The sequence below is a fragment of the Cariama cristata genome, unplaced genomic scaffold (assembly GCF_000690535.1).
Source record: "Cariama cristata isolate BGI_N322 unplaced genomic scaffold, ASM69053v1 scaffold11780, whole genome shotgun sequence".
Lineage (NCBI taxonomy): Eukaryota > Metazoa > Chordata > Aves > Cariamiformes > Cariamidae > Cariama > Cariama cristata.
The window spans coordinates 1-23,982 of NW_009595340.1; the positions used below are offsets into that span (position 1 = coordinate 1).

Sequence of the window (23,982 nt, forward strand, 5' to 3'; positions counted from 1 at the left end):
TAATTGCTGGTGTTAAAATCACCTGGTGTGAAATTTAATAATACGGTGAAAAGTGCGATTAAGGCCGAAAATGCGTTAATCTTTGAAGACAGGATGAGTTAATTGTACTCTTTTGTGCAGAACACGTCCAACGAGCTGGCTGGGGAGTTTGTTTTCCCCTTTCCTTTTTCCAGTTTACTGATGGTACCTGTGAAGATTGGAACATTGGGTGTTAGCCTGACATGAATGTATAGATCCTAAACTTGGAGGGAGGGAGAAAACAGTGTTCCTCCTTTTTCCCAGTGAGTAAATAAAATGTGCTGCTTATATAGTGATAGTTTAAAATTATTAAAATAGCATTCCTTTCTTACAGATTCTGCCGTTATGTTTCCGATTATATTTATCTGTTCTGTGACTCTACTGTCAGCTTTCCACAAGTGGTACAGGCTAAATGTTTTCCAAATAGCACGTACTAAATTCAGATTTTAAAAAATTTCAAGTATTTAAATGTAGTTGAGTGTCTATAGCATCATAAGTCTGCTTTTAGACATGGGTGCAATGTAAGTAGTAAACGCTCTGATCGCTGGACCCTTAAATGAACATGAACATCACAGTCGTTTTCATAATGATAGTGCACAACTGGAATGTCTTGCAAGTAATACAAATATTTTTTTTGGTTTTGAGATGGTGTTTGACCTATCTCCGAAAGCATTAATTCAGTCCTTTGCTGGTTTATATTTTTCTGTCTGGTCTTGGCCGTGATCCTACAAAACGCTGAAAAGGCACTTAATTTGAAATGTGAATAGGCGGAATGGATATACAAATTTAATTATGTGCATTCTTTGCAAAATTGTGGCCTTTATTTATGTCTGCAAAAGCTTTGCTCCTGATGCGTACTTTAGTTCAGCAAGGAAAAGAAGAATTTAACTAGAAAAGCTTTTCAGTGTCTCATTCACCCATTGCTCCTTGCTCAAGACGAATTATTTTTCTCCAAATTTTGATGCTGTCACTTGGCATAAAAGTTAAGATTGTTTTTAGTACTTTAAGGTACAAACCAGAATTTTCTCATATTTGCAAGCCTGCAGAGGAGAGAGAATTGATGTTTAGAAGGTTGAACTGAGTTGAAATGTCGGTTGCATTTGTTATGAAACAGCAAGTACTCCCTGCAATTTACCTTTGTTTCCAGTAACAGGGATGAGACATTTATTTCTTTTCAGTACTGGAATAACAAACTCAAGACTGTGGCTGTGACAGCACCTGATAACAACGTGAACGTTCAATTCAAACCTGCAACTTAAGAGCAAACCTACATACCTAGCCTTATTCTTTCCTGTCACCCCTGTGCTACTGAGGCCAACGTTGGCTTGTCCTTGCTTCCCGTTACCTTGTCTGGTGAGTATGAAAACTGATGGTTTTACTTACCTGGGAAACAGTTGTACTTGATTAGGGTTTCTGTAGCCAGATTTTTGTCAGACTCTTAACTGTATTTTTTTTTCATATTAGTTTTGAAATATGTGATATCACATAAAAGACTTAAGCGTCTCTCCAGCATTTTTTTTTAATTTTTGAAACTTTTTGAAAAGTAGTATAATTTACTACAGTAATAAAAGATTTTTTTTTAAAAAATGCTCGTGCTTCATTTGGAAATTGGATCTCTTTAGACCTTGTTTAGATTCGGGTATTTTCATGATTGTCCATCTTAGCATATGATGAAAAAAATCTTGGAAGATTTTTTCATATTCTGTAGGGTTTATCAATACTATAGAGACATAGACAGTCAGCTTTTATCAGTGTGCAAAAGTACTTGACCCTAACACAATGAGAATGTATCCTTGTAAGTCTTAAGGGGTATTACTGTTTCTCCAAAAGGAATCGATCATGGCTGATGACTCTCAGAGAAACTTTCGGTCAGTGTATTATGAAAAAGTGGGGTTTCGTGGAGTTGAAGAAAAGAAGTCACTGGAAATTCTATTAAAAGATGACCGGTTGGGCAAGTTGATTTCACTGTTTCCTCTATTACTTTGGTGATTTGGGGCTGGAAGGGAATAATAGAACATGTTTAGCTGCTGTGCTTAGTACTCGTTTAAGTGTTGCATCTTTTACCACTAATCTCTCTCTTATTACTAGCAGTCTTTTGAGTTTCCAAGATCTGAAAATCTGATTTTTAAAACTACTAAAGATTTGTCTGCTTGCTGGTTTCTTTTTTGTCTTCTCTCATTCTTTATGCCCAAGAAACTAGAAGTTTTTTAATGAAAGCAATTTTAATCTGAAAAAATATAATCTCATGCTGTTAATTCCATCTAACCTCAAAACAATGAAGATTCTTGTTACTGCTGTTGGTCCCTGGGGGGTGCCACATCTCTAGCAGAACAGAAAGATAAATGTTGTCCCTTTAACAAAGCCCTTAATTGTTGTTTTGACAGAGCAACACAATTTACAAAACGTCAATAAAAGTGGTACAGTTTCTTTCTGGTGAAACCTACAGTAGTCTTGTTGTAAATCCAGCTCACGTGTATATTTTTCAAAATTGTTGCAGTTTATAGGGCACATTCTATTCTCAATTGAGGCAGTGAAAGCATTTGTTGGTAATCTGTGATGAAAGTGGGGATTTCAATCTGCAGATAAGGGTTTGTCATACTTGGGTAGATCAGAGACTCAGACCTCTATAATTATATTAAATTTACCTTAATTTTTGTTTTCTCTTTGTTTCTCTACAGATATTGAGAAGCTTTGCACGTTTAGTCAAAGGTTTCCTCTCCCATCCATGTATCGTATACTGGTGTGGAAAGTGCTTTTAGGTAAGAAATATAACACCTGTATCCTCTGTAGAAATGAGTATGTAGGAAGGTGTACTTTTTCTGTGTGTTTTTTTTTTTTTTTCTTTAGAGAGTTAGTGACGTGGGTTATTCTGTACTACCTTGCCTACTGATAAATAGCCTATTTTTGTGGCTACCTAGGATGCACAACAGCAATTACAAAACAATATTACATGCATTGTTTTTGACAACTTTTGCTGAAGTCTACCTTCTGTTAACTGTGTAAAGAATTATATTGATTTTTTTTTGAAGGGATTTTGAATTTTAAGCCCAGAGTGATTTATTTGAAGTACGCATACTGTCATTCTGTATTCTCCTTGGGTGAACAGAGGTACAAGGACTGTTCTTATACTGCATCTCAGTGTCAACACTCATTAGAAAAGCTGGTATTCAGAAGGACGATGCAAAATAGCTCTCTCTAAATGATTGGAACAACAGCCCAGTCCATTTCAGGTGGGAGGTGTTACATCTCCTCTAAATAATAGTTTGACAACTGTCAGCAGAATTCTCTCAGACACATACCAAGGCTGGATGCTGTCCCAGGTTACCTGGTATGTTAGCGATGTCTCCTAACTTCCTGTTCATGACTCATGATGGTTTCTAGACATCACTGTGTTGTTTAAGCTTCTTTTCTGTCTGCCTCAGGTTGTCTTTTGTATTTGAGGAAAGCAGTTGGCAGTATGTACATACAAAGTCACGATGTTGACTCTGTTTTTGTGTAATGTGAAAATGTCTTGCTCTGTCCCAGCTTTTGAAATGCAGACAGGTTTACAGTTGGAAAATACAAGGTAATTTTCTGTCTGCTGTGCTTGTTGCTAAAACTCAGCCATTTCATGGTTTAACACTTGTCAGGGGTATTTTTTTCTTTAAATGACGGAGAAAAGCAGCAGGCAGCCTGTTTCAGAACTGATTTTTGAAGAATACTTTGTTCTCATGGGTTGCTACGACAGGAGAAATTCTGCTCCGCTAGTGATACGGAAGTGGCGTTTTTTTGCTTTAGTGTATGTCAGATCTTATCTCTTTTGAAGCCTGTGACAGTTTTGTGGTGAACATCAGCGCGTGGCAAGATTGAGTCTTGAGTTAGAGGAAGTATTGAACGAAATGTTGAGCATCTCTTCTGGAGATTGTAAACAGTTTAATTTTCTCTACCTCTCTACTTAGATACTTTTTTTTCCTTTTTTATTTTTCCTCTTAGGAAACTAGAAAAAATGTTTGTGTTGTGCTAAGAAAGTAAAAAAGTTGCCTTGCAAAATGTTTGGCTGGTATTCTCAAGTTTTAGTCTGTAACTGATTCAACCTGTGTGATTGATTTTGCTTCTGAATGTTGTTTTAGAGAGGATTCATCTGTGATACAGTGAGTAAAGAATTTTCTGGCAGAGATCTAACAGTAAATTAAATAACACTGGAATGTACAGTATCTTTGCTTTAGTTAATTGCATGTGTATATTCTCTGGTCATCTAAGACAAAGTGTAGAATTTGAGAACATGAACAACTAATGTATATAAAAATTGTCTGCATCCACTTTGTTTTCAAAATAAATGGAAGGTGGGCACAAATACACAATTAGTATTGTATTAAAAACTACAGGTAGGTACAAACAAGTAGCAAGTAAGATTCACAAACTAAAAAGAAAGAAAAGTGGTTGGAGAGGGAGAATAAACCAGTGAAGTTATTTTTCATCTGTCCCAATGATGACATTTCTTACCAGCACACTGATGTGGTGTACAAAAGAGTTAGCGTTCATGTGCTGATAAGGTATGAAATTTGTCTGTGTAAAATAATGCTAAAGTGCTTTATTGGTCCATTGGCATCAAATTTTGTAGAATTTTCTCCTTGTATTCTTTGGCCAAGTTTGTAAACAAACTACAGTGCCAAATCCCACATTTCTGTAGGCTGGAGTTGTAGGAGAAACTGAATTTAGACAGATCTCTTGGAAAGTGAGTTTGAGTGCTCTGTTTGTCTCTTTACAGTTGCTTATCTTTTTGTTTTGTTTTTAAATTATTTTTTTAGGAATTATTCCTCCTCACCATGAATCTCATGCTTTGGTGATGAAGTACCGGAAGGAGCAGTACTGGGATATACACCATGCTCTTCGTGTAATTCGTTTTATTAATGATTCTACCCCACAGGTAGATGTTTTCCTCCGCATACATCAACTGGAATCAGGAAAGTTACCTCGAAACTTGGCTTTTCCATTGGTCAGTTGTCATTTTAACAGTCTTTTAAATACAGTATTTTATTTAACTTCTAACTATAAACCTCTGAGAAACTGAACTGCAGTTAGCTCCACAAATGCACGTAGATAGGCAAAGTAAGGTGAATGGAAAACAGAGAAGTACCAATGTGAAATACAGGTTTTTAGTCAAAGTGCTTTTCTTTTTCTTCCCCTAAGTACTTATGTAAGATTTTATGCCTTAAAATCTCTTTTGTGTATTTTGCCTGCTAGGCTTCAAGCCTTTTGTACTCTAGTACACTTCAGTTTCTTTGTAGCACTGAAATGAAAATGATGTAATCTTATTTAAGCTCATAGATTCTTAAATGTCCTGGAAGAAGGATAATTCAGAGCCAGTACAAGCAGTGATGTATTGCAAATTACATCATATATTTAAGTTATTTGTTTTTAAATCTAGACTTTAATGTACTGACATCCTTTTTCTGTTAGTCTAAACTGATCCAGGCTTCTGTTAGGTAATGCACATACTCTGTAGTTTACCATATACTCACATACTGGTAAACCAGTCTATGTTTTGATGATAATTATATAGTGCGATGATAAAAACTACCTGTGAATCTTATGTATAAGCCTCTATGAAAGAGGAGGTGATGAAAGGAGCCATGGGACTTTCTGAAGTAGATTTTATCCTGTATTTAATGTTATATTTATCTATGTTTACTGTAGCCCAGTTTACTTTGTTATTTTTAATCTGTAATAACAAAACTCTACATAAGAACTTAAAAAAAGTTAAAAATTAAAAAAAGGTTAAGCAAAGTTAACGTGGAAAATTCAGTAATATTTTTGACTGGAGGATTATATGCAGCATTCTGTTGTCAGAGGAAGGAAAGTGTTTTTGTGCCCTTACTGTTGCCTAGGAACATGGCCATCCTACCCTGCAAGTTTCCTATAGAGAAATTTCCTTAATCTTGGCATGTGACCTAGTGGACTGAAAATTCATCCCTTCTAGAGCAGTATTGCTTTCTGAGTAAGTGTTTTGTCAGTGCATCCCAGAGCACTAGCTGCTCTCAGTGCTGTGATGGGGTTTCGTAGAGATGGTGTTTAGCAGATCCACGGTCATTAGTCCTGTAACTTTTGTTTGTTTTGCTGCAGAAAACATTTGTTCCCTTACTGCACTGAAAACAGGCTGGCATAAACTGTCCCCTTAAACTTATAAGAGGTTACTGCTTGATAGTAATGCAGATGTTTTATTGTGGAGGCAGAGGGAGTATAAAGATGATGTTGGATTGGTCTAAATATTTTGAAATGTTTGTCACGAATCACAGAAGTCTGCTAAATATGTTTTGTGCATCTGAAAGCAGAGAGTTTTAGTAGAGAGATGCATGTATTGCAGCAGTCTATGTAGCAGAGGCATATCCCAGGAGTATTTAGACTATCCACGCACTTTGCATGAGTTGTGATCTGTGCAAAAGCCTGTGGTACTATAGCTTACTGCTACTGATGGTTCCAGTGGATCAGGCTGTGGATACATACCTGGCTTGTTACCCTGCCTCCTAATGTAGTCAGTACTGCCTGCCTTAGAAGACTAAGGAAAAGGGCAAATACGGAGCCTTTCCTTGTGCGTCTTCCCAGTGTAGCCACTTCCTGAGCTAGCTCTTGGCATGAGGTCTGGCTGGTTTAGAGTTAGTTCACCTCCATCTACCCTGTGTGCAGTCATACTGTTAACTGTGGTTTAGGCATGCTGATGCTTCTGTTAGGAAATTATATCCTCAGGAGAAAAGGTGGTGGCATGCCCATCACATGCTTCTGGTCGTGTGTTGTACGGGGAATAAGATACTCGTGACCTGGAAAAGATATTTTTTTTGTCTCTAGGAAGATGTTTATCTCAAACCAAATGATTTTCTGTATGTTGAAGGTAGGCATACAGCTCATGGCTGCATTATTTTTTTCAGTAACTGTATCATCCATTCCAAAGGTGTTTGAGGGACCCGTTTGGCCCGTAGCGAGGAATAGAATGAAAAATTCTGCTGCTATGCAGTGTAAAAATGTGGGGCATAGAAGTGGGATTATCACTGCCTCGTTAGGATTTAATATTATCCCATTTGGGAACTTTGAATCAGAGTTGTTCCAAGCTCTTGTGGTATGTTTTGGTTTTAAAAGCAAGACAAGTCTTATTTATTCTGCTTTAATGGGTACCTGTCACCATAATGCAGCTGCTGCCCGAGGTTTTATTTATGAATGTCGGAACAGCTCTTTGTGTATGTTGATTCCAGTTTGGTTTCCCAAATAGCAGGGAAAAGGAGTATAAGAATAACTTAAATCAGATAGTCCAATACTTCTGTGTAGTTCACTTTTTTGGCTTTGTGTTTCAGGAACCTGAAGATGAAGTGTTTCTTGCTATTGCTAAAGCAATGGAAGAAATGGTGGAGGATCCTATAGAATGCTATTGGCTTGTCAGTTGCTTTGTGAATCAGCTGAACAGCAAGCACAAAGATTCATTACAACAACTGGTGAGGAAAAAACACCTTTTTTTTTTTTTTCTTTTTTTTTTCTTTGTGAGGAGAGCCAGTCATGGAAAGCATTACTGTATAGAGACAACTGGAGCGTCAGAGGTGACACCCTTGGATTCTGTTCTGCCAACTATTTTGAGAAAACAGGAGGAGTGCTTTTTGCAGTGTGATTCTGCTGTCCTGTAGGACACTTTGTCTAACAAAGTTAGAAATTGTTTTTGTTTGCTACATGGTAGTTTCCAGTTACATCTTAACTTTGTTTTTAGGTTAGCTGAAGCTTACGTTCTATCTAGTTGAATTATATTTCTCACAAATTGGTCACTTAAGAATTTTCTTTATTTTAAACAATTAAAAGAGTCACAAAGTTAAGAACATCTTGATGTGTGTCTGCTACTTTTTAGGCTGCATCTCTGGCATCCATATGCTACACATTGGATGACAGACAAAGCACAATTGTTCTGCTTTTTAGATGGAGCAGGGTACTACCTCTTCAGAAAAACAGTATGTTGCAAATTAACTTTTAACAAAAAGTGGAATAGAGCTCTTTTGGCACTGATCATTTAAATGTTCTCATACAATATTAATTTTGAATTTCTGTCTTACTGGTTTATAAAATTAAAATTTGATTGTAAAGAGAATTCATACGTTTAAAATTACAAAAGCTTTTGTAATTCTGCACATAGTCTTGACAGGTAAGAAACTTTTAGTTGACAATATCCACTGAGAGAAAAGTATCAGAGTACCTGTGCGCTAGCAATCACTGAAGGAAAATTTGTTGCAGAAAATTATGCATGTCCTTTGTTTGTTATTCTTTTGGAACCAAGAAATACTTTTTAAACCTACCTGCTGTTGCTGGAGGTGATACATTCAACTATACCAATTTCTGTAGTTCCTTTCAAAGGACAGAGGAGCATTTTTAAAGAAAGTATATGCTTTTACTATATGGAGAGTGCCAAATATCTCCCTCCCTAAGTTTTTGTTGTAATACGAACATTGTGCCAAGACTCTGGATGTTAGAATATGGACAAAGGAAGTGTTTTCTCCCTTTGACAGCTGAAGTAATTAGTTGTTTACCTATTTGTGACAAAAAGTGCAAAGGTACTCCTGAATTTATAAGAATGTATATTAGAATTTAAACAAAATGAGAATTATCCACATTTTTATGTGGACAGTTATCCACATGTTTATGCTTCTAAATACTTTGGATTTTTAGACAAGAAATCAATGTCCAGCTTTTAATATGTTGCACAGGAATTTACTCTCAGAACTGATTTTATGGGTTTTGCTACATTGTGTGTAGATTTTTTTTTTTGACGCGTGCTACGGCGATTAGGTTTGAAGTGAGTGAACCTCAATTTTACCTGTGAAGGTAGAAGTAATTAGTGCACATTTAATTGCTGCATTGCCTTAAGCTCTCAAACACCTCCTTGCATTAGGGAATGATGCATATTTTGGAAGATCTGCTAGCGGTCAGCACTTTAGGGAACCTGAGGTGGTTGTTTAGTTAAATACCTAATGAGCTAATTCCAAAAATCAGCAACACTTGTGTTTTGGAACATGATATTTTTAGTTAAAACAATGCAAGTTCATTATTTTAGCATGCTATTTTATGCTGATTATGTTTTAAAGACATTTCTTGTCTTACAGTGTGTGTTAACTACGGAGTGTACTCTGATGTGAGTTACCTAAAATTTTCCAATTCCTTTACTCAGCCAAAAATTCTGGAGCAGTATTTGAACATTGAAGATAACAGACTCCTGATGCATCTGAAAGCATGTGCTGCAATGAGCAAACTCCCTTATGATCTTTGGTTTAAGAAGTGTTTTGCAGGCTGTTTACCCGAGTCCAGTTTACAGAGGCAAGTTCTCTTTTTTCCTTGCTGTTTGTAATTACATAGTAATTTTAGCTTTTTATCATCACTAGCAGGCAAAGAGCTTTCCTTTATCAGTAAGATTATGGAGTTAACTTTATTGTTGACTTGGAAATGATAAAATTAGATTTGATTCCACTTGTTACTGACATAAGATAATCTCTGTGTGATCATTTCTCACACTGAAATTAAGAAGGAATGGAGCTGAATATAGCGTCTGATTCTGTTAGACCCTTAATACCTCCTAGGATTTAAAACTCCAAATCCCCTCATAGTGATAAATAGCTGAATGGTAGTCGGTTTCAGGCTTTGTAACCAAAATCCTTGCTTAAGGAGTGATTATAATACTGTATTATCGTTAGATGAAAAAGGTTTTGGGAATGTATACTGGTTTTGGCTGGGATAGAGTTAAATTTCTTCATAGTAGCTGGTATGGGGCTACATTTTAGATTTGTGCTGAAAACAGTGTTGTTGATAGCACAGGGATGCTTTAGCTGTTGCTGAGCAGGGCTTACCCAGAGCCAAGGCCTTTTCTGCCTCTCACCCCACCCCACCAGCGAGGAGGCTGGGGGGGGCACAAGGAGTTGGGAGGGGACACAGCCGGGACAGCTGACCCCACTGACCCAAGGGATATCCTATACCGTATGGCGTCGTGCTCAGCCCCCATAGAGCTGGGGTGGAGGTTGGTGGGGGGGCCGCTGCTCGAGGACTTGCTGGGCCTTGGTCTGTTTGTGGTGAGCCGCTGTTTTCATCTGCATCACTTGTCTGTCTTGGGTTTTATTTTCCTCTCTTTTTAAATTGTGAGGAAAAAAGTAACAAACTTACTATTTTTTTAAAAATTACTGAACTGTTTTTATCTTAACCCATGAGTTTCTCGTTTTTACCTGTCCAGTTCTTCCCCTGTCCCACTGTGGGGCAGTGAGTGAGCAGCTCTGTAGTGCTTAGTTGCTGGCTGGGCTTAAACCATGACAGAGTATTTATTTTGAAAAGTACTAGGGCAGATTGAGTATTAGGACGTTAATGAAATAGTGCATTACATCAGGATTCTACAGTTAGAAATAGGTTATCCAGCTTTTAAAAGGGGAAAATTCTTGTGCATGGCACTTCACTGAACGGCTTTTGAAATGGAGCTTGTATGATTTCCCTAGTTCTGCTGCCTGAGAACTCTCAGAAAGCAGAAAATTCGGGATAGATGCAGGGAAGCATATCCATTGTGCATTAACAAGATTTGCTAATAGCTGAGCAGGAGGTGGCGCAAAGAAAACAATGGTTTAATTTTCAGCTGCCTGGAAACTTTGAGAAATAACAAGGTTCAGGGGAAGTTTTACTGCAGCACCTCCAGGACTTCAGTGGCTAGTATAGGAACCTAGCGTGGAAACAGAGCACTTTGTAAAATGCTCTGTAGAAAATGCTCTACGGTGGTAAAGCTGGTCATAATCTCAATAGTGAATGCAATCTTTCTTGTTTATCTGGGACTCCATGTTCCATGAAGGAAAGTGGGGAAATGGCTGTTTAAAAAATGTTTTATTTGCCGTTATGAAAATAAGGGAGTTTTGAGGAACAAGATCAGAAATTGTGCTCTCTAGTCTTGTGGTACCATGGTCTTTGAGGTTCTGTATGTTTTACTGTTGGCAAGCAATGTATCTGAGAGAAAAAAAAAATTTTGAACCAAACCTGAAGGATTTGGTAGTAGACCTTGAGGTGTTACGCTGTGTGCAGCACGGTAATTGTTACACAGCAAGTTCCTCTCATCAAGCACATTTAAGGCTCCAAAATAGTCATCTCTGTGTAGTGGTTGTGCGTGATGTAGTGCTTAAAAGCTTTTACTACTTTTATGACTACAGAAATTAACTAAGCATGTGTAAAATGTTTGTTACATCCTTCAAAGCAGTTGAACACTTACGGTTTGTCTGGGTCTGTATTTCACATTTGCATTTGTAGGTTACTTTCAGCAGATAATGATTGACTTTGTTTCACTGTGCTTTCTCTGTGTGAGACAAAATGCCTTAAACTCTCTGTTAGCAGAAGTGACTGTTGTACCCGGGACTTGCCAGTCTCTTCAGGCCTTTTTTTCTGTAGATTTCTGTGATCTGAAATAGCCTTTGCAAACGACTGCGTTAGGAACCTCTTTGCATGTCTTCTAGGAGATACTTTTATTTAGAGCTTATGTCATTTAATTTTGCTACTGGGTCTTATGGCTGAGAACTAGAGCTGAAAGAGGAATTTGCATCAGAGCAGTTTAGCTATTGGAAGATTCAGGTTTTTTTTTAAATTTCCATTGGGAATTGAACATTTTATGGAGCTGTGTTATCTTGATATAGCGTAAAAGAAAATCTAGATGAAGGATTTTGATTTCACATTTCATCTTGTCAGAATCTTTGGTTTCAAACGTCTATCACTTTGAATCAGTTCATTTATACAAAATATTTTATCTATTTAGTGTCCTGTTTAGAGTTCTCATACACTGTTTTACCTGACAGAATATTTTGATGACCTGAAATTTTTTAAGTACTTTTTTTTTTTCCATGGAAAAGGTCAAAATACTGGCTTTTTGTATCACTGGAGTAAAAACAAATTTCAGTGTTGGTACTTCTGATGGCGCAGCAATCTCTTTTCTCAACAGTTCCTGTGGGAACTTGGTAAAAGTGCACTTTTTCTTGCCAGTTTAGGTCTCTGAATTATTCAGTTGTAATCATAATGGCCTCATTTGCTAAGGAAATAACATACTTCTTGGGTAGCATGTGACAGATGAACTTAATTAATGCTTGGAGATTCAGTTTGGATTAGAATCTAGAAGCCTGAATGCTTGGCTGAAATGTATCCAAATGGCAGTGTTGGAACTGCTGAGAATTGAAAACAGGTCTGCAGTCCTCCTGTGAGTTGTACTGACTTTTTTGTCAAGTGAGAGATGGTTTGAGCTCAGTCTTTTATGATTTAATTTAACTTATGATTTAGCACTGTATTTCTTAGAGATGTTGCTTCCTTTCTATAAATTGTAGTCTTCTCTGCCAGGGAGCTAAATCTAAATTTCATGGTTTTCTCTTTTTTCTCTAAGGTGTACGAGATTTGTATAAGCTATGCAGAAATTTTATCCAATAATGGTGGGATGAAGTTGCATAATACCAGCTTTACTCCTGACAGGCATTGTCATTCAATATAAATACTGTTTATACCACGCTTCTAGTTATACCATAGGTAAAATTTATGCATCGATTTAGTTTAAATGGGCTTGGAAAATGTATATAGACAGGTTTCATGTAGAAACTTTTCCTTTGAGCTTATGCAGTTCTTTGCCAAGTGTATTAGGGCAAGCATATTATGCGACAAGCTTCTTAACAAACTTCTTGAAGGTGCCCCACTGATAAGAGAGAGGAGCAGACTGGCCATTCCGAAGGCTCTGTATCTCACCTGGAATACAGAGAAGGTGCTTCCTGGAACACGAACCAGCCTGTAGCATAGAGCCGAGAGGGACAGAAGGGCTTACTCCGCTCTGAAACAGAGGGAGAACTGGATCACACCTTTGTTTCTATGCTCGCCATTGCCCCGTTTGCTCCGTTTCTGCAACAGCGTTATCTGGTCACCGGTTCAGTAAGCCCCATGTGTGGAGAGCTTCCAAATGGTGCTGTGTGTGCCCTCCGCCAGAGAGCTCTGCTCTTAAACCTTGCTGTCCCGTTCTGGCTTCAGCTCTACAGGCAAAATAGTACTTTGGCTGCCGCTGTCACCCCAGATGATCCAGCTACAACAGAAGTAGTGCAGCTTTGCAAATAGAATTGTGAATAAGCCAGGAATTTTTTATGGTCTAATGTTGCCAGTCACGTATCATGCCCCTAACGTTGTTTGTATTCTGCACTGAAGACTTGGCGTTAGCAGGACTGTAGTAGCTGATGGGGTGATGTTAGCTTATTGGCCTCTGGTAACTCGTTTGTGGCAAAGTATTTGGAAGTTCTCCTGAAATCTTATGACTGCCTTTCAAACTGGCACTACCTCGTGTATATAATATATAGCTTGTATCGTTTTACGTCTGTGATGTAAATTAACATCTAGTCATAAAAATATAAGTAATTTGTTAGCAGAAACAACAGAAATATGAAAAATGCCTTAAATTTGCTGTGGAGTGGGAGGACATAAGAATGTGCATGCGGGGCTACTACTATAGAGAAACTTAAGTTGGTTTGCCTTTGTCTGAGTAATTGAGCTGCTTCCCAGCTCTGGAAACAGATGGGCACAAGATCGTGACATGACATCAGGATGAGATTTGTGCGAACCAAAATGTTGTCACGTCCCTCCATGCCCAGTTACCGTTGGAAGGACACCCAGAAGTGCAGGCGGAGGAGTAAGCATTGGTTCTCTTTAAATGTCTCTGGCCTGGATGACTGGAGGGCCAGAACCAGGGAGTAAGGTTGAGTGGGTTTACCCTGCAGCTTAGGGGCAAAAGCTGTGAGATTAATAATAATAATTCAGAAAAAGAGAGAGCAGCAATGCTGTGATGCTTTTTGTATACCGTTGCACTGTAGCCGTTGAGGAACCTCAACAACTGCCTTGAGAGTGCCGTGCCTTCACGCACATGCAGACACAGAGTAAGTCCTATCTTGTCTACAGAAAAAGCTCAGGGAAAAGTAAATGGCTTCATTTGCATAATCCTGGCCGCGCTCTTTACCTTTGTAGCTTCCTGTGTCTTTTTACTTTTCCTTGTGGTTCTTACTACTGCTTCACTGCTCAAGAAATACCTACAAGAGTGCTCCCGTGGTTAATTCAATACTGTTATGTTTCACAGAGCATGATAGTCACTAAAACCATAATGAATTTAGTGTATATTTTCTTTTTCAGCATTCCTGAGTAGGGCTGTAGGCACAGTTGCGTGACATTTCTGTTATAATTTTCCCACCTCTAGGAGTATCAAAAACCAGGTGAAAAGTTGCAATCTCTTACAGTATACTTGATCTTAAGTGTTCGCTGTTATTTAACAAGTGAGAGTAGAATAGGTATGTTATCCTCAATAGAGATACAATGTATAAAGGCTGCTGTATTACAATACAATGATCAAAATACATGTTTCCTTGAAACCGCTGCGGTTTTTTCCATGCTAAGTAAAGACTTTTCTGACACAGTTTATGTTGCTATTCCTGGCTCTGCTGGTATAGACAAGGTGCTGACTGCCGCTCCGTTTATCACGGTGTCACACAGTCGCTGTCGCTGGTGGCATTGCATTGAGAGTGACAGTAGCTGGAAATGTTAAGGGGAAAAATACTGCAGCAGGCACAGCTGGTTAGTGCTGACATCTCATCCACTTTGCTGTGCACCCTCTTCCAAAATTTGTTAGACCCTGGTGATTTAGATACTGCATCTGTTTTGCCATTGTGAGAACATTTGTGTGGGAATCGGGCTAAATAATGCAGGGAAACATTGGAGTGTTTTCTGAGCACGAAATGCAGCATACTGTAATGTAATTATGGAGACTGAAGTCAGGAGACTTGGAAACAAAATAATGAAAGAAGGCTGGGTATTTTATATCAGGATTAGTAACTTTGGTTTTTAATTAATGTGAGCTTTAATATGAACTTTAAAAATTCTCTCCTGTTTTTGAGGTCTGCTACTCTCTGTGCTGTCATTCACAATTACAGTTGTGGTGCCCATGAAATACATGGGGAGCTGTTCCTGGGTTCTAAACAGATAGGTTTGGGAAGGAGAATGCATTAGAAATAAAGAGGGATGACCCCGACAGGGTGGAACAGGAATGTGATCTCAGTTTTCTCATAGCCTTGCTTAAAGCTTCTCAACCTGACTTCAACATCAGTGTAATATTTATAGTGATCACTTGTCCTGGGATACTTGAACCACAAAGGAAGCAGTAAGATTTTAATCCTGGATTGTTTATTGTCCCTGCCGATATGGGAATTATACCCATTTTTTTAATCACAGTGAGACAGGGATTTAAAACTAAGTTGCAAACGGGAAAGAAACTGGCAGTACCTTTTTTCCCATCTGTCCATGCGGACTTTTTGTTTGTTTCCTTCTTTTTTAAGAATAGTCCTGAGGATTTTACATATTCTTATCCTCATTTCTTCACTATAAATTAAATTCTAGTCTGAATTTTCTGATGAATGGAGACATTATGAAAATAGTGTTGAAAGGCTTATGTGAATACAAGGTTAAGGAACTGACAAAGAATTGACTTGAGCCAGTGTGAAAAATAAGCACTATGTAGCAGCAGTAGGCATTCCACATGAGGAGTTATAAAAGCTTTTCACAAAAAAATCACAGAAGGGCTGAGGTTGGCAGGGACCTCGGGAGGGCACCTGATCCAACCCCCTGCTCAAGCAGGGTCCCCAAGAGCCGGTTGCCCAGGACCATCTCCGTGCGGCATTTGAATGTCTCCAAGGAGAGAGACTCCACCACCACCCCTGGCAACCTGTGCCCGTGCTCGGTCACCCTCACAGTGAAAAAGTGTTTCCTGCTGTTCAGAGAGAGCCTCCTGTGTGTCGGTTTGTGCAGTTTGTGCCCCTTGCCCCTGGTCCTGTCACCGGGCACCACTGAAAACAGCCTGGCTCTGTCCTCTCTATATCCTCCCTTCAGGTACTTACAGACGTGGATGAGATCCCCCCGAGCCTTCTCTCCTCCAGGCTGAACAGTCCCAGCTCTCTCAGCCTTTCCTCCTGGGAGAGATGCTCCAGTCCCTTCATCATCGTTGTGGCTTTTTGTTGAACTCTCACTTCTTGACTCCTTGTTTAAAGGAGTGATACCTACTCTTCAATTCGGCTGTCAAAGTTCATGTTGTGCCAGCGTTGTGTTCCCCTGGCACTCCAGGCTGAAGGGCGAGTTCTTCCGAGAGAGAAGGTCATATAAAAACGGAGTTGTCTTTGGAAGAAGCATACCCATAGATCCAAGTTTATAGGTGGGCTGCAGAAGATGTTTTCCAGTTAGTGTTACTGTATTCAGAGATTATGCAGGATAGTATGTGATCTTTGTCCCCCATCTTTTTATTTGGAAGGAGAAGCGCTTTTAACAAGTGCCAAGAAGGAGCAAGAACAACAATCCTCAGCAAGTCTTTCTCACACAGCTCTTAAAAGTCAAGAACTAAAAATAAAGCAAACTCATAAAAGCTGCCATCTGACAGATGGTTTCACACTGGTTTTGGATAATCTTTCATCCCGAGTCTGTTGAGTTGGGCCTGAGATAGAGCTGCTGGATGAAGGACGATTTCAAGTTGTTGCAGGCTGTTTTAGTAGTGAGGATCCCTTTTAATATTCATTTAAGTTCTGTTGCTAAAGTACTTGCAGCCTTTGGAGGCCTGCCCTTCAGGTTTTCTTAAAACTATGAGGTCCAGGTACAGTTTCATACAAGTGACAGGAGTGCTTAGGAAATTCTGAGAGTCTGTGCAGAGGGATGGACTGAAAGACTTAATGATTGTTCCTTGTGCCTAATTTAAATATCACGGACTATATCCTGCTGGTCTGTCACATTTGTATCTCATACAGCAGTGACCTGGAATATTTAGCTGCTTGAGATGTAGTAGTTCAGTGTTGCATCGTTTTGAATTTTCACTTACTTAACTGTTTGAAGAGTGTCTTTATTAGGCATACTAATAAAGTTTGTTTCCTTTTTTGCACTAGGAAAAATTCTCACCTTTGCCATACGCTGTAGAATAGTTGTCACGGTTCAGGCTATTAAAACAAGATCTGCTTTTTGTATTTGAGCTTGTAAACAGTTCCATTTCTAAACAAGAACACACCGTATCAATACATTACTGCATGCCATCGCTCTGCTCAACACAGATTTAGTTGATAAAATGTCTTTTATTTACCCTGACCAAATAATTCAATACATTGCTGTTACTTAGAAAAATAATCTGGAAAAAGGTGATTGTATGAAGATTGTTCTAGCAGATAAATAAGCAGATAAGCACTACAATAATGTTTAGTGATTCTTTTTCTTTTTTTTTCTTTTTTTAGAGTTTGGGACAAAGTTATTAGCGGGTCCTGCAAGATTCTTGTTTTTGTTGCTGTGGAGATACTATTAACCTTTAAAATTAAGATAATAGCACTGAATACTGCAGAAAAGATCATGCAGTTTTTGGAAAATGTAAGTACTCTATTGTGCTTTGCATTACCTTTTACGGTTTGTGAGGGTGTGTTTCAGCCTTAGTCATTTGCCCGTTGCAAACGTACCATAAGATACTATTGCATTACTTAGAATAGTGTAGTAGTACCAGGGTGAAGAGAGAATGCTCAGGGATGAGAATAGTAGTTTTTTCTATCAGGAGGGTAAGGCTTTCATAGAATGAAATGTTTTTTAGGCTTTGGGGAATGTGTTATCTATGTTTGTACAGAACTGACAATATTCCTTGTGATAGTAAAGGGTTTTTCTGTGAAAGTAAGTGCGGGTGAGGTTGGGTTAATTTTTCTGGAAGCTCCTTTGTACACTCAAGGTATATTTTCTGTTGATGCAAGGATGGGGTCATGAACCTGACCCTGAACTTCCCTTCTGTGGATAGCAGCAAGCATCACAGCAGGGTTGTGGGATCCCAGTGTAACCTAGGTTAGTTAGAGTAGGTACGTTTGTGGTCATGGGTGGCCGGTATGAGTTCTGCCCGATGCTGGGTTAGGGATGTATGAAGGGTGAGATGCCTGGGTGGTCATCTTCCGTTTTGTAAATAATTTGTCTAAAACCTGGAGGTAATGTGGTGGGTGTAGGACTGAGGGATGGTGGGATGGTAGGGCAGGGAGATGGGATTCTGGTTTCGTTTTCTTTTTTATAAAGAGATAAAATCTGAAGTGGAAATTTAAAATCTTTATTTTAAACACAACAGTCCAAATAAAGTACTCTGACAAGGCATCTTGCCCTGATCTTTTGTAGATTCCTCAAGATAACACTGATGCTATTGTCAGCAAAGCTGTTGATCTGTGGCGCACACACTGTGGGACTCCAGCACACTCAGTCTGAGAACTTTCTTCGCTTATGACAGCTTGGAGGGGGCGGGGGGGACACACACGACATTTGAAAAGACGTTACCACTCTTCCCCTATCCTAGTGTGATGTTCTTCATTACCTCTTCTATGTAAAGATGCTATTAAAGCAGCTGATAGCATAGTGATCAATATGTAAATATTTTTCAATAAATACAGATGGAACGAAGATACCTAGTGGCGGTGCGATCATGTCCAGAGTGTTTCTTGGCCAGCCAGCTACAATATGCCGATTGCACAGTGTGCTCTCTGCCTTTTGGGGAAGTAAATCTGACTCTTGAAGCAAGGTAAATAGACTTACTTGTAATTTAAAAATGTTTTTGTATGCTAGCTTGTAATTGCGATAACTAGTTGCTGCTTGGAGGTGTTTTTAAGGTGAATTTACTAAATGTTAGTCTGCTGGAACTTTGAACAAGTGTGCCTTTGCTAGAAATGTAAATGTGCTCTATTAATACTGTAAATTTTCAAGTAAATGTTCAGGAAGAGGCATCACAGATTTGAGGTAGAGGACATCACAATGATCAGGGGTCATGTGCTTTTCTGAAGTGTCTTAAAATACTTTCTTTTTATCTGTCAGACAGCTCTCTGTGGCTGTCTTTCTTCTTTCTTCTCCATGGAAGATGCCGGGAGAAGGTGGATCTGTCCTATCCTAACATGTAACTTTGGGCAGGTATGGAGCAGGTCAGTGGGACGAGTCAATATAATTCAGAATTACAGGCCAGTAATAAACAGTGCCCCTGTCGAATGCTTGGCTCAAAGTTGTAATTTGATTCTTGTTTGGTTTAGATTTCAAAATAAATTTGATACAGAAATGTAATTGATGATGTAAGTACAAGTTGAGTGATTAGCCATGGATAGAGATTTGCTGGAGAACTAATCTTTTTTTCTTGTAAAAGTGTAAAATTCTATTTCTACATCTTGCATAGACTAGGGAATTGTATATAAAAATGTGTTGCTTGGCTGTTACTTGACTCAAATTGATGCTTAGTATGCCAAGTGCCAAGTATGCTCATTGCACTTGAAAGAGGGTGTTTAGTTCGCACTCAGCGTAGTGCAGACTTGAAATGCTTTAGAAACTTAACTTTTCTTTTAAACTAGGTCAGGTTTAACCTTCCGACACGTTAGCTGGAGAAGCCTGGGGCTCGGTTCAGGTTACAGCTGAAAACCTGGGTAGGTTATGTATGCTGGATTCTGAGATGCTGCTGGTGGTGTTTCCGAAATGCCTGAGTTTACCCAGTTCAGAAAAAGCACGTTTGTGTCGGCTCTCAAAGCCACTGCTGTGTCTGCGTTGTAGCGTCATCCATTTAGTTCACTTCAGCTAGGAGCTTGTTTCCCTACGGTAGGCGTGAGAGCTGGGTAACGTGGGTAGGAAAGAGCATACACCTTCTGTGAATAACAGCACCGTGTTCTGTAACATGCAGGGCACAAGTTTTTCAAATAATGGCTGCATCTGAGAGATTACCCATTTGAACCTTTTTTCCCCTCAGGCTGCACAGCTTATTCACAAAACCCCCAAAGTTCCGTGTGCACTATTCAGGCCTTTACACGGCAGAGTACTTAGCCATTAAAAAACCCAAGCACTGATGACACTGAAGGTGTTTAGCAGTTTCAGTCCTGAAAGGGAATCAATAACTCCTATTCTGTGAAGAGAGATGCACTGAATCAGAAGTGCCAGTTGGTGTTACTGCTTCCAGACTTGCCAGGGAGTGTTCCTCCGGTCACTATTTGACTGAAGGCTCCAAACATTTCTTTGGTTTAATTTTTAATCTAAAAAAGCCTTTCTCCATCAATAGGCAAACCGCAGAGCTCCACAGAGGAGAGACAGATCTACTTTCACTGAACCACAGAAGGGCTGAGGTTGGCAGGGACCTCGGGAGGGCATCTGATCCAACCTCCTGCTCAAGCAGGGCCACCTAGAGCCGGTTGCCCAGGACCATCTCCATGTGGCTTTTGAATGTCTCCAAGGAGGGCGACTCTACCACCTCTCTGGGCAACCTGTGCCAGTGCTCGATCATCCTCACAGCAAAAATCTTTGTGCTTCCACACAAGCAACAGCAATTTTACTTAAACGTTTCAGTGTATATGGGATGGATCCTCAAATGCTGCTGCATTTTAATGTCGGCTGAAGTTCGTGCAGCTTTTTCAGTTTCATGCACCAAGAAAGAACAGGAATGTTTCTTTAATGGAGTGCATTATTTATTCTGGGCTATGCTGAGGGAGGGGAGTTCTCTAGAGAATAGATTGTGGTTTAACTCCGTACTTCCTTCACCAATCCAGTAAGAGAGATTTGTGTGTATCTTAATGGATCCATTTCCAAGCTTTCACTGTGGATTTATGAGGGATTCAGTTTCTGCAGAAAGCTTACTGAATTCCCAAAAGACTGAAAGTATGACTCTGGCTAACTTAGCTTGTTTAATTTTTGGTGATGTCTGCTCAGTTGAATGTAGTGCTTTAGCTCAGAGACCTACTTCCCAAGGGAGCAGAACAGCCACGCGTGAGCTTTCACTGTTCCCAGCCTGTGATGATCAGGGTGAGGCTAACGGCTGCTTTTTGACTTCCTGAGCTAAAACACCGCAGTAGTCGTGGTGTCCGGCTAGGCACTTTTAGCGGGCAGTCCAAGTTTGACCATTTATCTACTGTGGACTACTAGTTCCTCACACAGGTTTTTTTGAAGTTGCACATAGTTCAGCCTCCTACTGAAATCCCTGGCTAAGTAATGCAGGGAATGAGTTAGCTTTGCTATTTGTTTTCTGTTACCTCTGTGTCATTCAGGAGCAGCGTGGTAGCAAGTCATCTGATGGTCATTTTTTCCTGAGAAGCTTGAAAATGAGGTATTTTGTCTTTATTTACAGTATTTCTCCTTGACTGGCTGAGTGTGTAACTACTTGCTGCGTGCTTGTTCGTTCATACAGAACGAGCTGCAAAGAGTGGTTTTTGGTTTTTTGTTCTTTTTTTTTTTTTTTTTTTTTTCCCCCCTGGAGACAGCAGAAACAACGCTGAAGCATTCACTTTAGAGAGTGAAAGCTCCCCCCTCAAGCCTCCCCCTGCCAAATATCTTCATGGGCTTTGCAAACAAGAAAAATAAGCTTAATTTGGTCCAGTTCTCCCCTCAAGCGGTACTTTCTCTCCAGAGAGGTTTAGAGCAATGCAGCGTGTCTGTGCTCTCCCATGTTGTATGCACCAGTTCTTTTCCAGCTGGCGTCCAAATGGGATGGAAACTCCAGATAAGAAAAGTAACGGCAGATGGCAGAGGATGATGCTTGAAAAATGATGAGTGATTTCAGCTCTAGTAAGGGGCCTGAGAGCATGGAAAGAAAAGCAGGGGAGTATGGAGACAAAAGCGACCGAAATACGGTAATTCAGAGGCCGATAAAGTAACAGCGTTAGAGAGCAGGTTTCTGTGGATGGGAGATCAGCTTTCATCGCCCCACGGGACAACTTCAGTTGATCGTGATGTCTTTCTGAAGACCAGAGCTCCTAACCATGCGGCACAAACGTACTGAAAAGCCACGCTTTGATTCATTCTGCCACTCAAGGAAGAATTTTGTAAGCGATTTTGTACAATTTGTAGGTAATTGGTGCTGGCGTGGGTGTAGGGTGGTGTTGCACAGTCTGCATCCTGCCCCAACAGCTGCGTAACGGGTGCTGGTGATGTCCGCTCACGCTGCTCGGGAGCAGGGCGGCCGCTTTGTCCCACGCGGAGCAGCTCAGCTGTGCAACCGGGGCATGGCCACGTGGCTGCGCAGGAACCTTGATCCGAGGGGCGAAGGGGAGAAATGGGGGTGAGGAAGATGATGATGAAGCAATTTCCCACCATGCCTGCACTAAGGGCACCGAGCTCTTAGCCAGGCGCTGCCAAGCAGCAGAGTGGGTTCGTGCCTGCGTGGCTGTGTGTTGGTGTGCGCGCACGCAGGCTGCCCAGCGAGCGCTCTGCTGGGCTCGTGTCTGGCAGCACGGGGCTTCCAGTGCCTTTGCGGGATTTGCTTAGTGGGCTCAGCACGTTCCCTTTTTCTTTTCCCCCCAAATTAGATGCCTAGTGGCCTTTATAGCTCTTGGCCACGTGCGCACATGGATGCGTATGGATCTAGCTTTTACATTCTGAACTGGTTGCTAAACAGGTTATACCTGTCTCTTACCTCTCGGGGTTAATATATCCATGTATGTGAACCTTAGACACTCATCGAATGGATGTTAAAATACAGACTGTTGTATCTTCTGTCCCGTTAACAGGGAATGTTGCAGGAGGGCGACTGCAGGGTTGTTCCTGTGGGCCTGCTCAGGATCCTAAGTTTGAGGCGGTTTGAAGCGGCTGGTAAAGGTGGCTGGTAAAGCTATTGCTGAGCTGGTCGCGGGGGGCTGCCTGCTCCATGGGGAACTGTTTTTTTTTTTCCAGCCCTCCTCTCTTTCCTGCCTAAAGATGGCATTAGATTGCAGTTTGATTGCTAGCAAGGACGTGGGCTTTACTGAAGACACACACGTCTCTTCCCTTAGACCGGTTTTGTGAAATGCTTCAGTTAAAACATAAATGCGTAGAGGTCTCAGTGCAGGAGGTTGGGCTGGGTTCTCACAGAGCCTGTACGATGTATCCTCACCAGCGTTTTCCTTTTTAAAGCACAGAAGTTACCGTAGGTAACCAAAACGCTACGGAATGCTGCTACAGAAGGCATAGCTAGTTGGGGGGAAGGGGATCTTTAGGCAAAAACTAGGATGTTTTTTTACTTCATGTGTTTATCCAAACTCACTGGATAGCTACAAACTTGTTGGCTGTCAGAATGGAAATAGGTATAAACACACACAAACAAGGGTTGTAAGGAGGTCAGTGAAAACTTACCAAATGGAAACAAAGAGAGACGCCAGTTCTGATCCTGTGGTGTCTCCACATCAGCCATGGCAGGGAGCAGGGTTTGGTCAGTTAAAGTACGCGGACCTTTCATTTCTGTGTAACTGGAAGCCTCTGTGTGCATCAGGGGCGGGGAGCTGCTCCCACCTGCCCGTTACAGCGAGGACGCTGGGTGCTCGGTGTCTCTGGGGTCCAAATTTTTGCACCATCAGTCACGAAAACTAAACAGCCCAAGGAGAGCTGTTACCGCCTGCAGGGTCTGTAGAAGGCTGGCGAGACTGTTTGGAGGCACATCCTTACTCATCCTTACTCTTGTGAAGGTGGCTTTTCCTCCCCTTTTCGCTACACGGAGGCTGCAGCTTGTCACAACCTGAAATGCTCTGCAACCCCTGAAACTCCTCAGGGAAAAGAAAAGGGGGAAAAAAAAAAAGAAGAGGAGAAGGCGATAGGGAAGCTGTGCAGGTACGGCTCCTCTGCTGAACAGCAGTAGCACTTGCTGGTGCCACCGGTGGGGTTTGCTGTGACGGCAGGGGGCTGTGCATTGGACAAAGACTTGTGAGCAGGGGGCGAGGGCAGAGCTGGAACCGCTGCACGTGGCTCTGGCAGCAGGCGCTTGGCGGGGTGTTCCCTGTACCGACAGCGTTGTGGTGAGAGGTGCGCTTTGGTTGGGGTTGGGGCGGGGGGGTGGTGTCTGCTGCAGGCTGTTGGGTTTGTTCTTTACTCGCCTGGTGTTGGGTACAACTTTAGCCGCCCAAGAACCGGTTGTCTTCCTTTGCGCACCTTTGCTGAACCAGCTCTCAGATACGGTAGCGGTGGCCCGGGCAAAACCAA

At 40.7% G+C, this 23,982-nt stretch overlaps 1 protein-coding gene across 2 annotated transcripts; it reads left to right on the forward strand.

Moving 5' to 3' along the window:
• The first annotated feature begins 1,168 nt into the window (after positions 1 to 1,168).
• Positions 1,169 to 18,480, forward strand: TBC1D7 (TBC1 domain family, member 7). 2 transcript variants are annotated; one of them, XM_009701699.1, is made up of 8 exons: positions 1,169 to 1,371; positions 1,849 to 1,969; positions 2,697 to 2,777; positions 4,806 to 4,993; positions 7,341 to 7,478; positions 9,191 to 9,336; positions 17,298 to 17,427; positions 18,202 to 18,480. In XM_009701699.1, exons 2-8 carry the CDS (start codon positions 1,858 to 1,860, stop codon positions 18,286 to 18,288), a joined length of 882 nt encoding a protein of 293 aa, XP_009700001.1. In that variant the 5' UTR covers positions 1,169 to 1,371; positions 1,849 to 1,857; the 3' UTR covers positions 18,289 to 18,480. The 2 variants fall into 2 exon arrangements, with proteins under 2 accessions (XP_009700001.1, XP_009700009.1); XM_009701707.1 differs by lacking the exons at positions 1,169 to 1,371; positions 2,697 to 2,777 and having other exon boundaries at positions 1,858 to 1,969.
• The last annotated feature ends 5,502 nt before the right edge of the window (positions 18,481 to 23,982 follow it).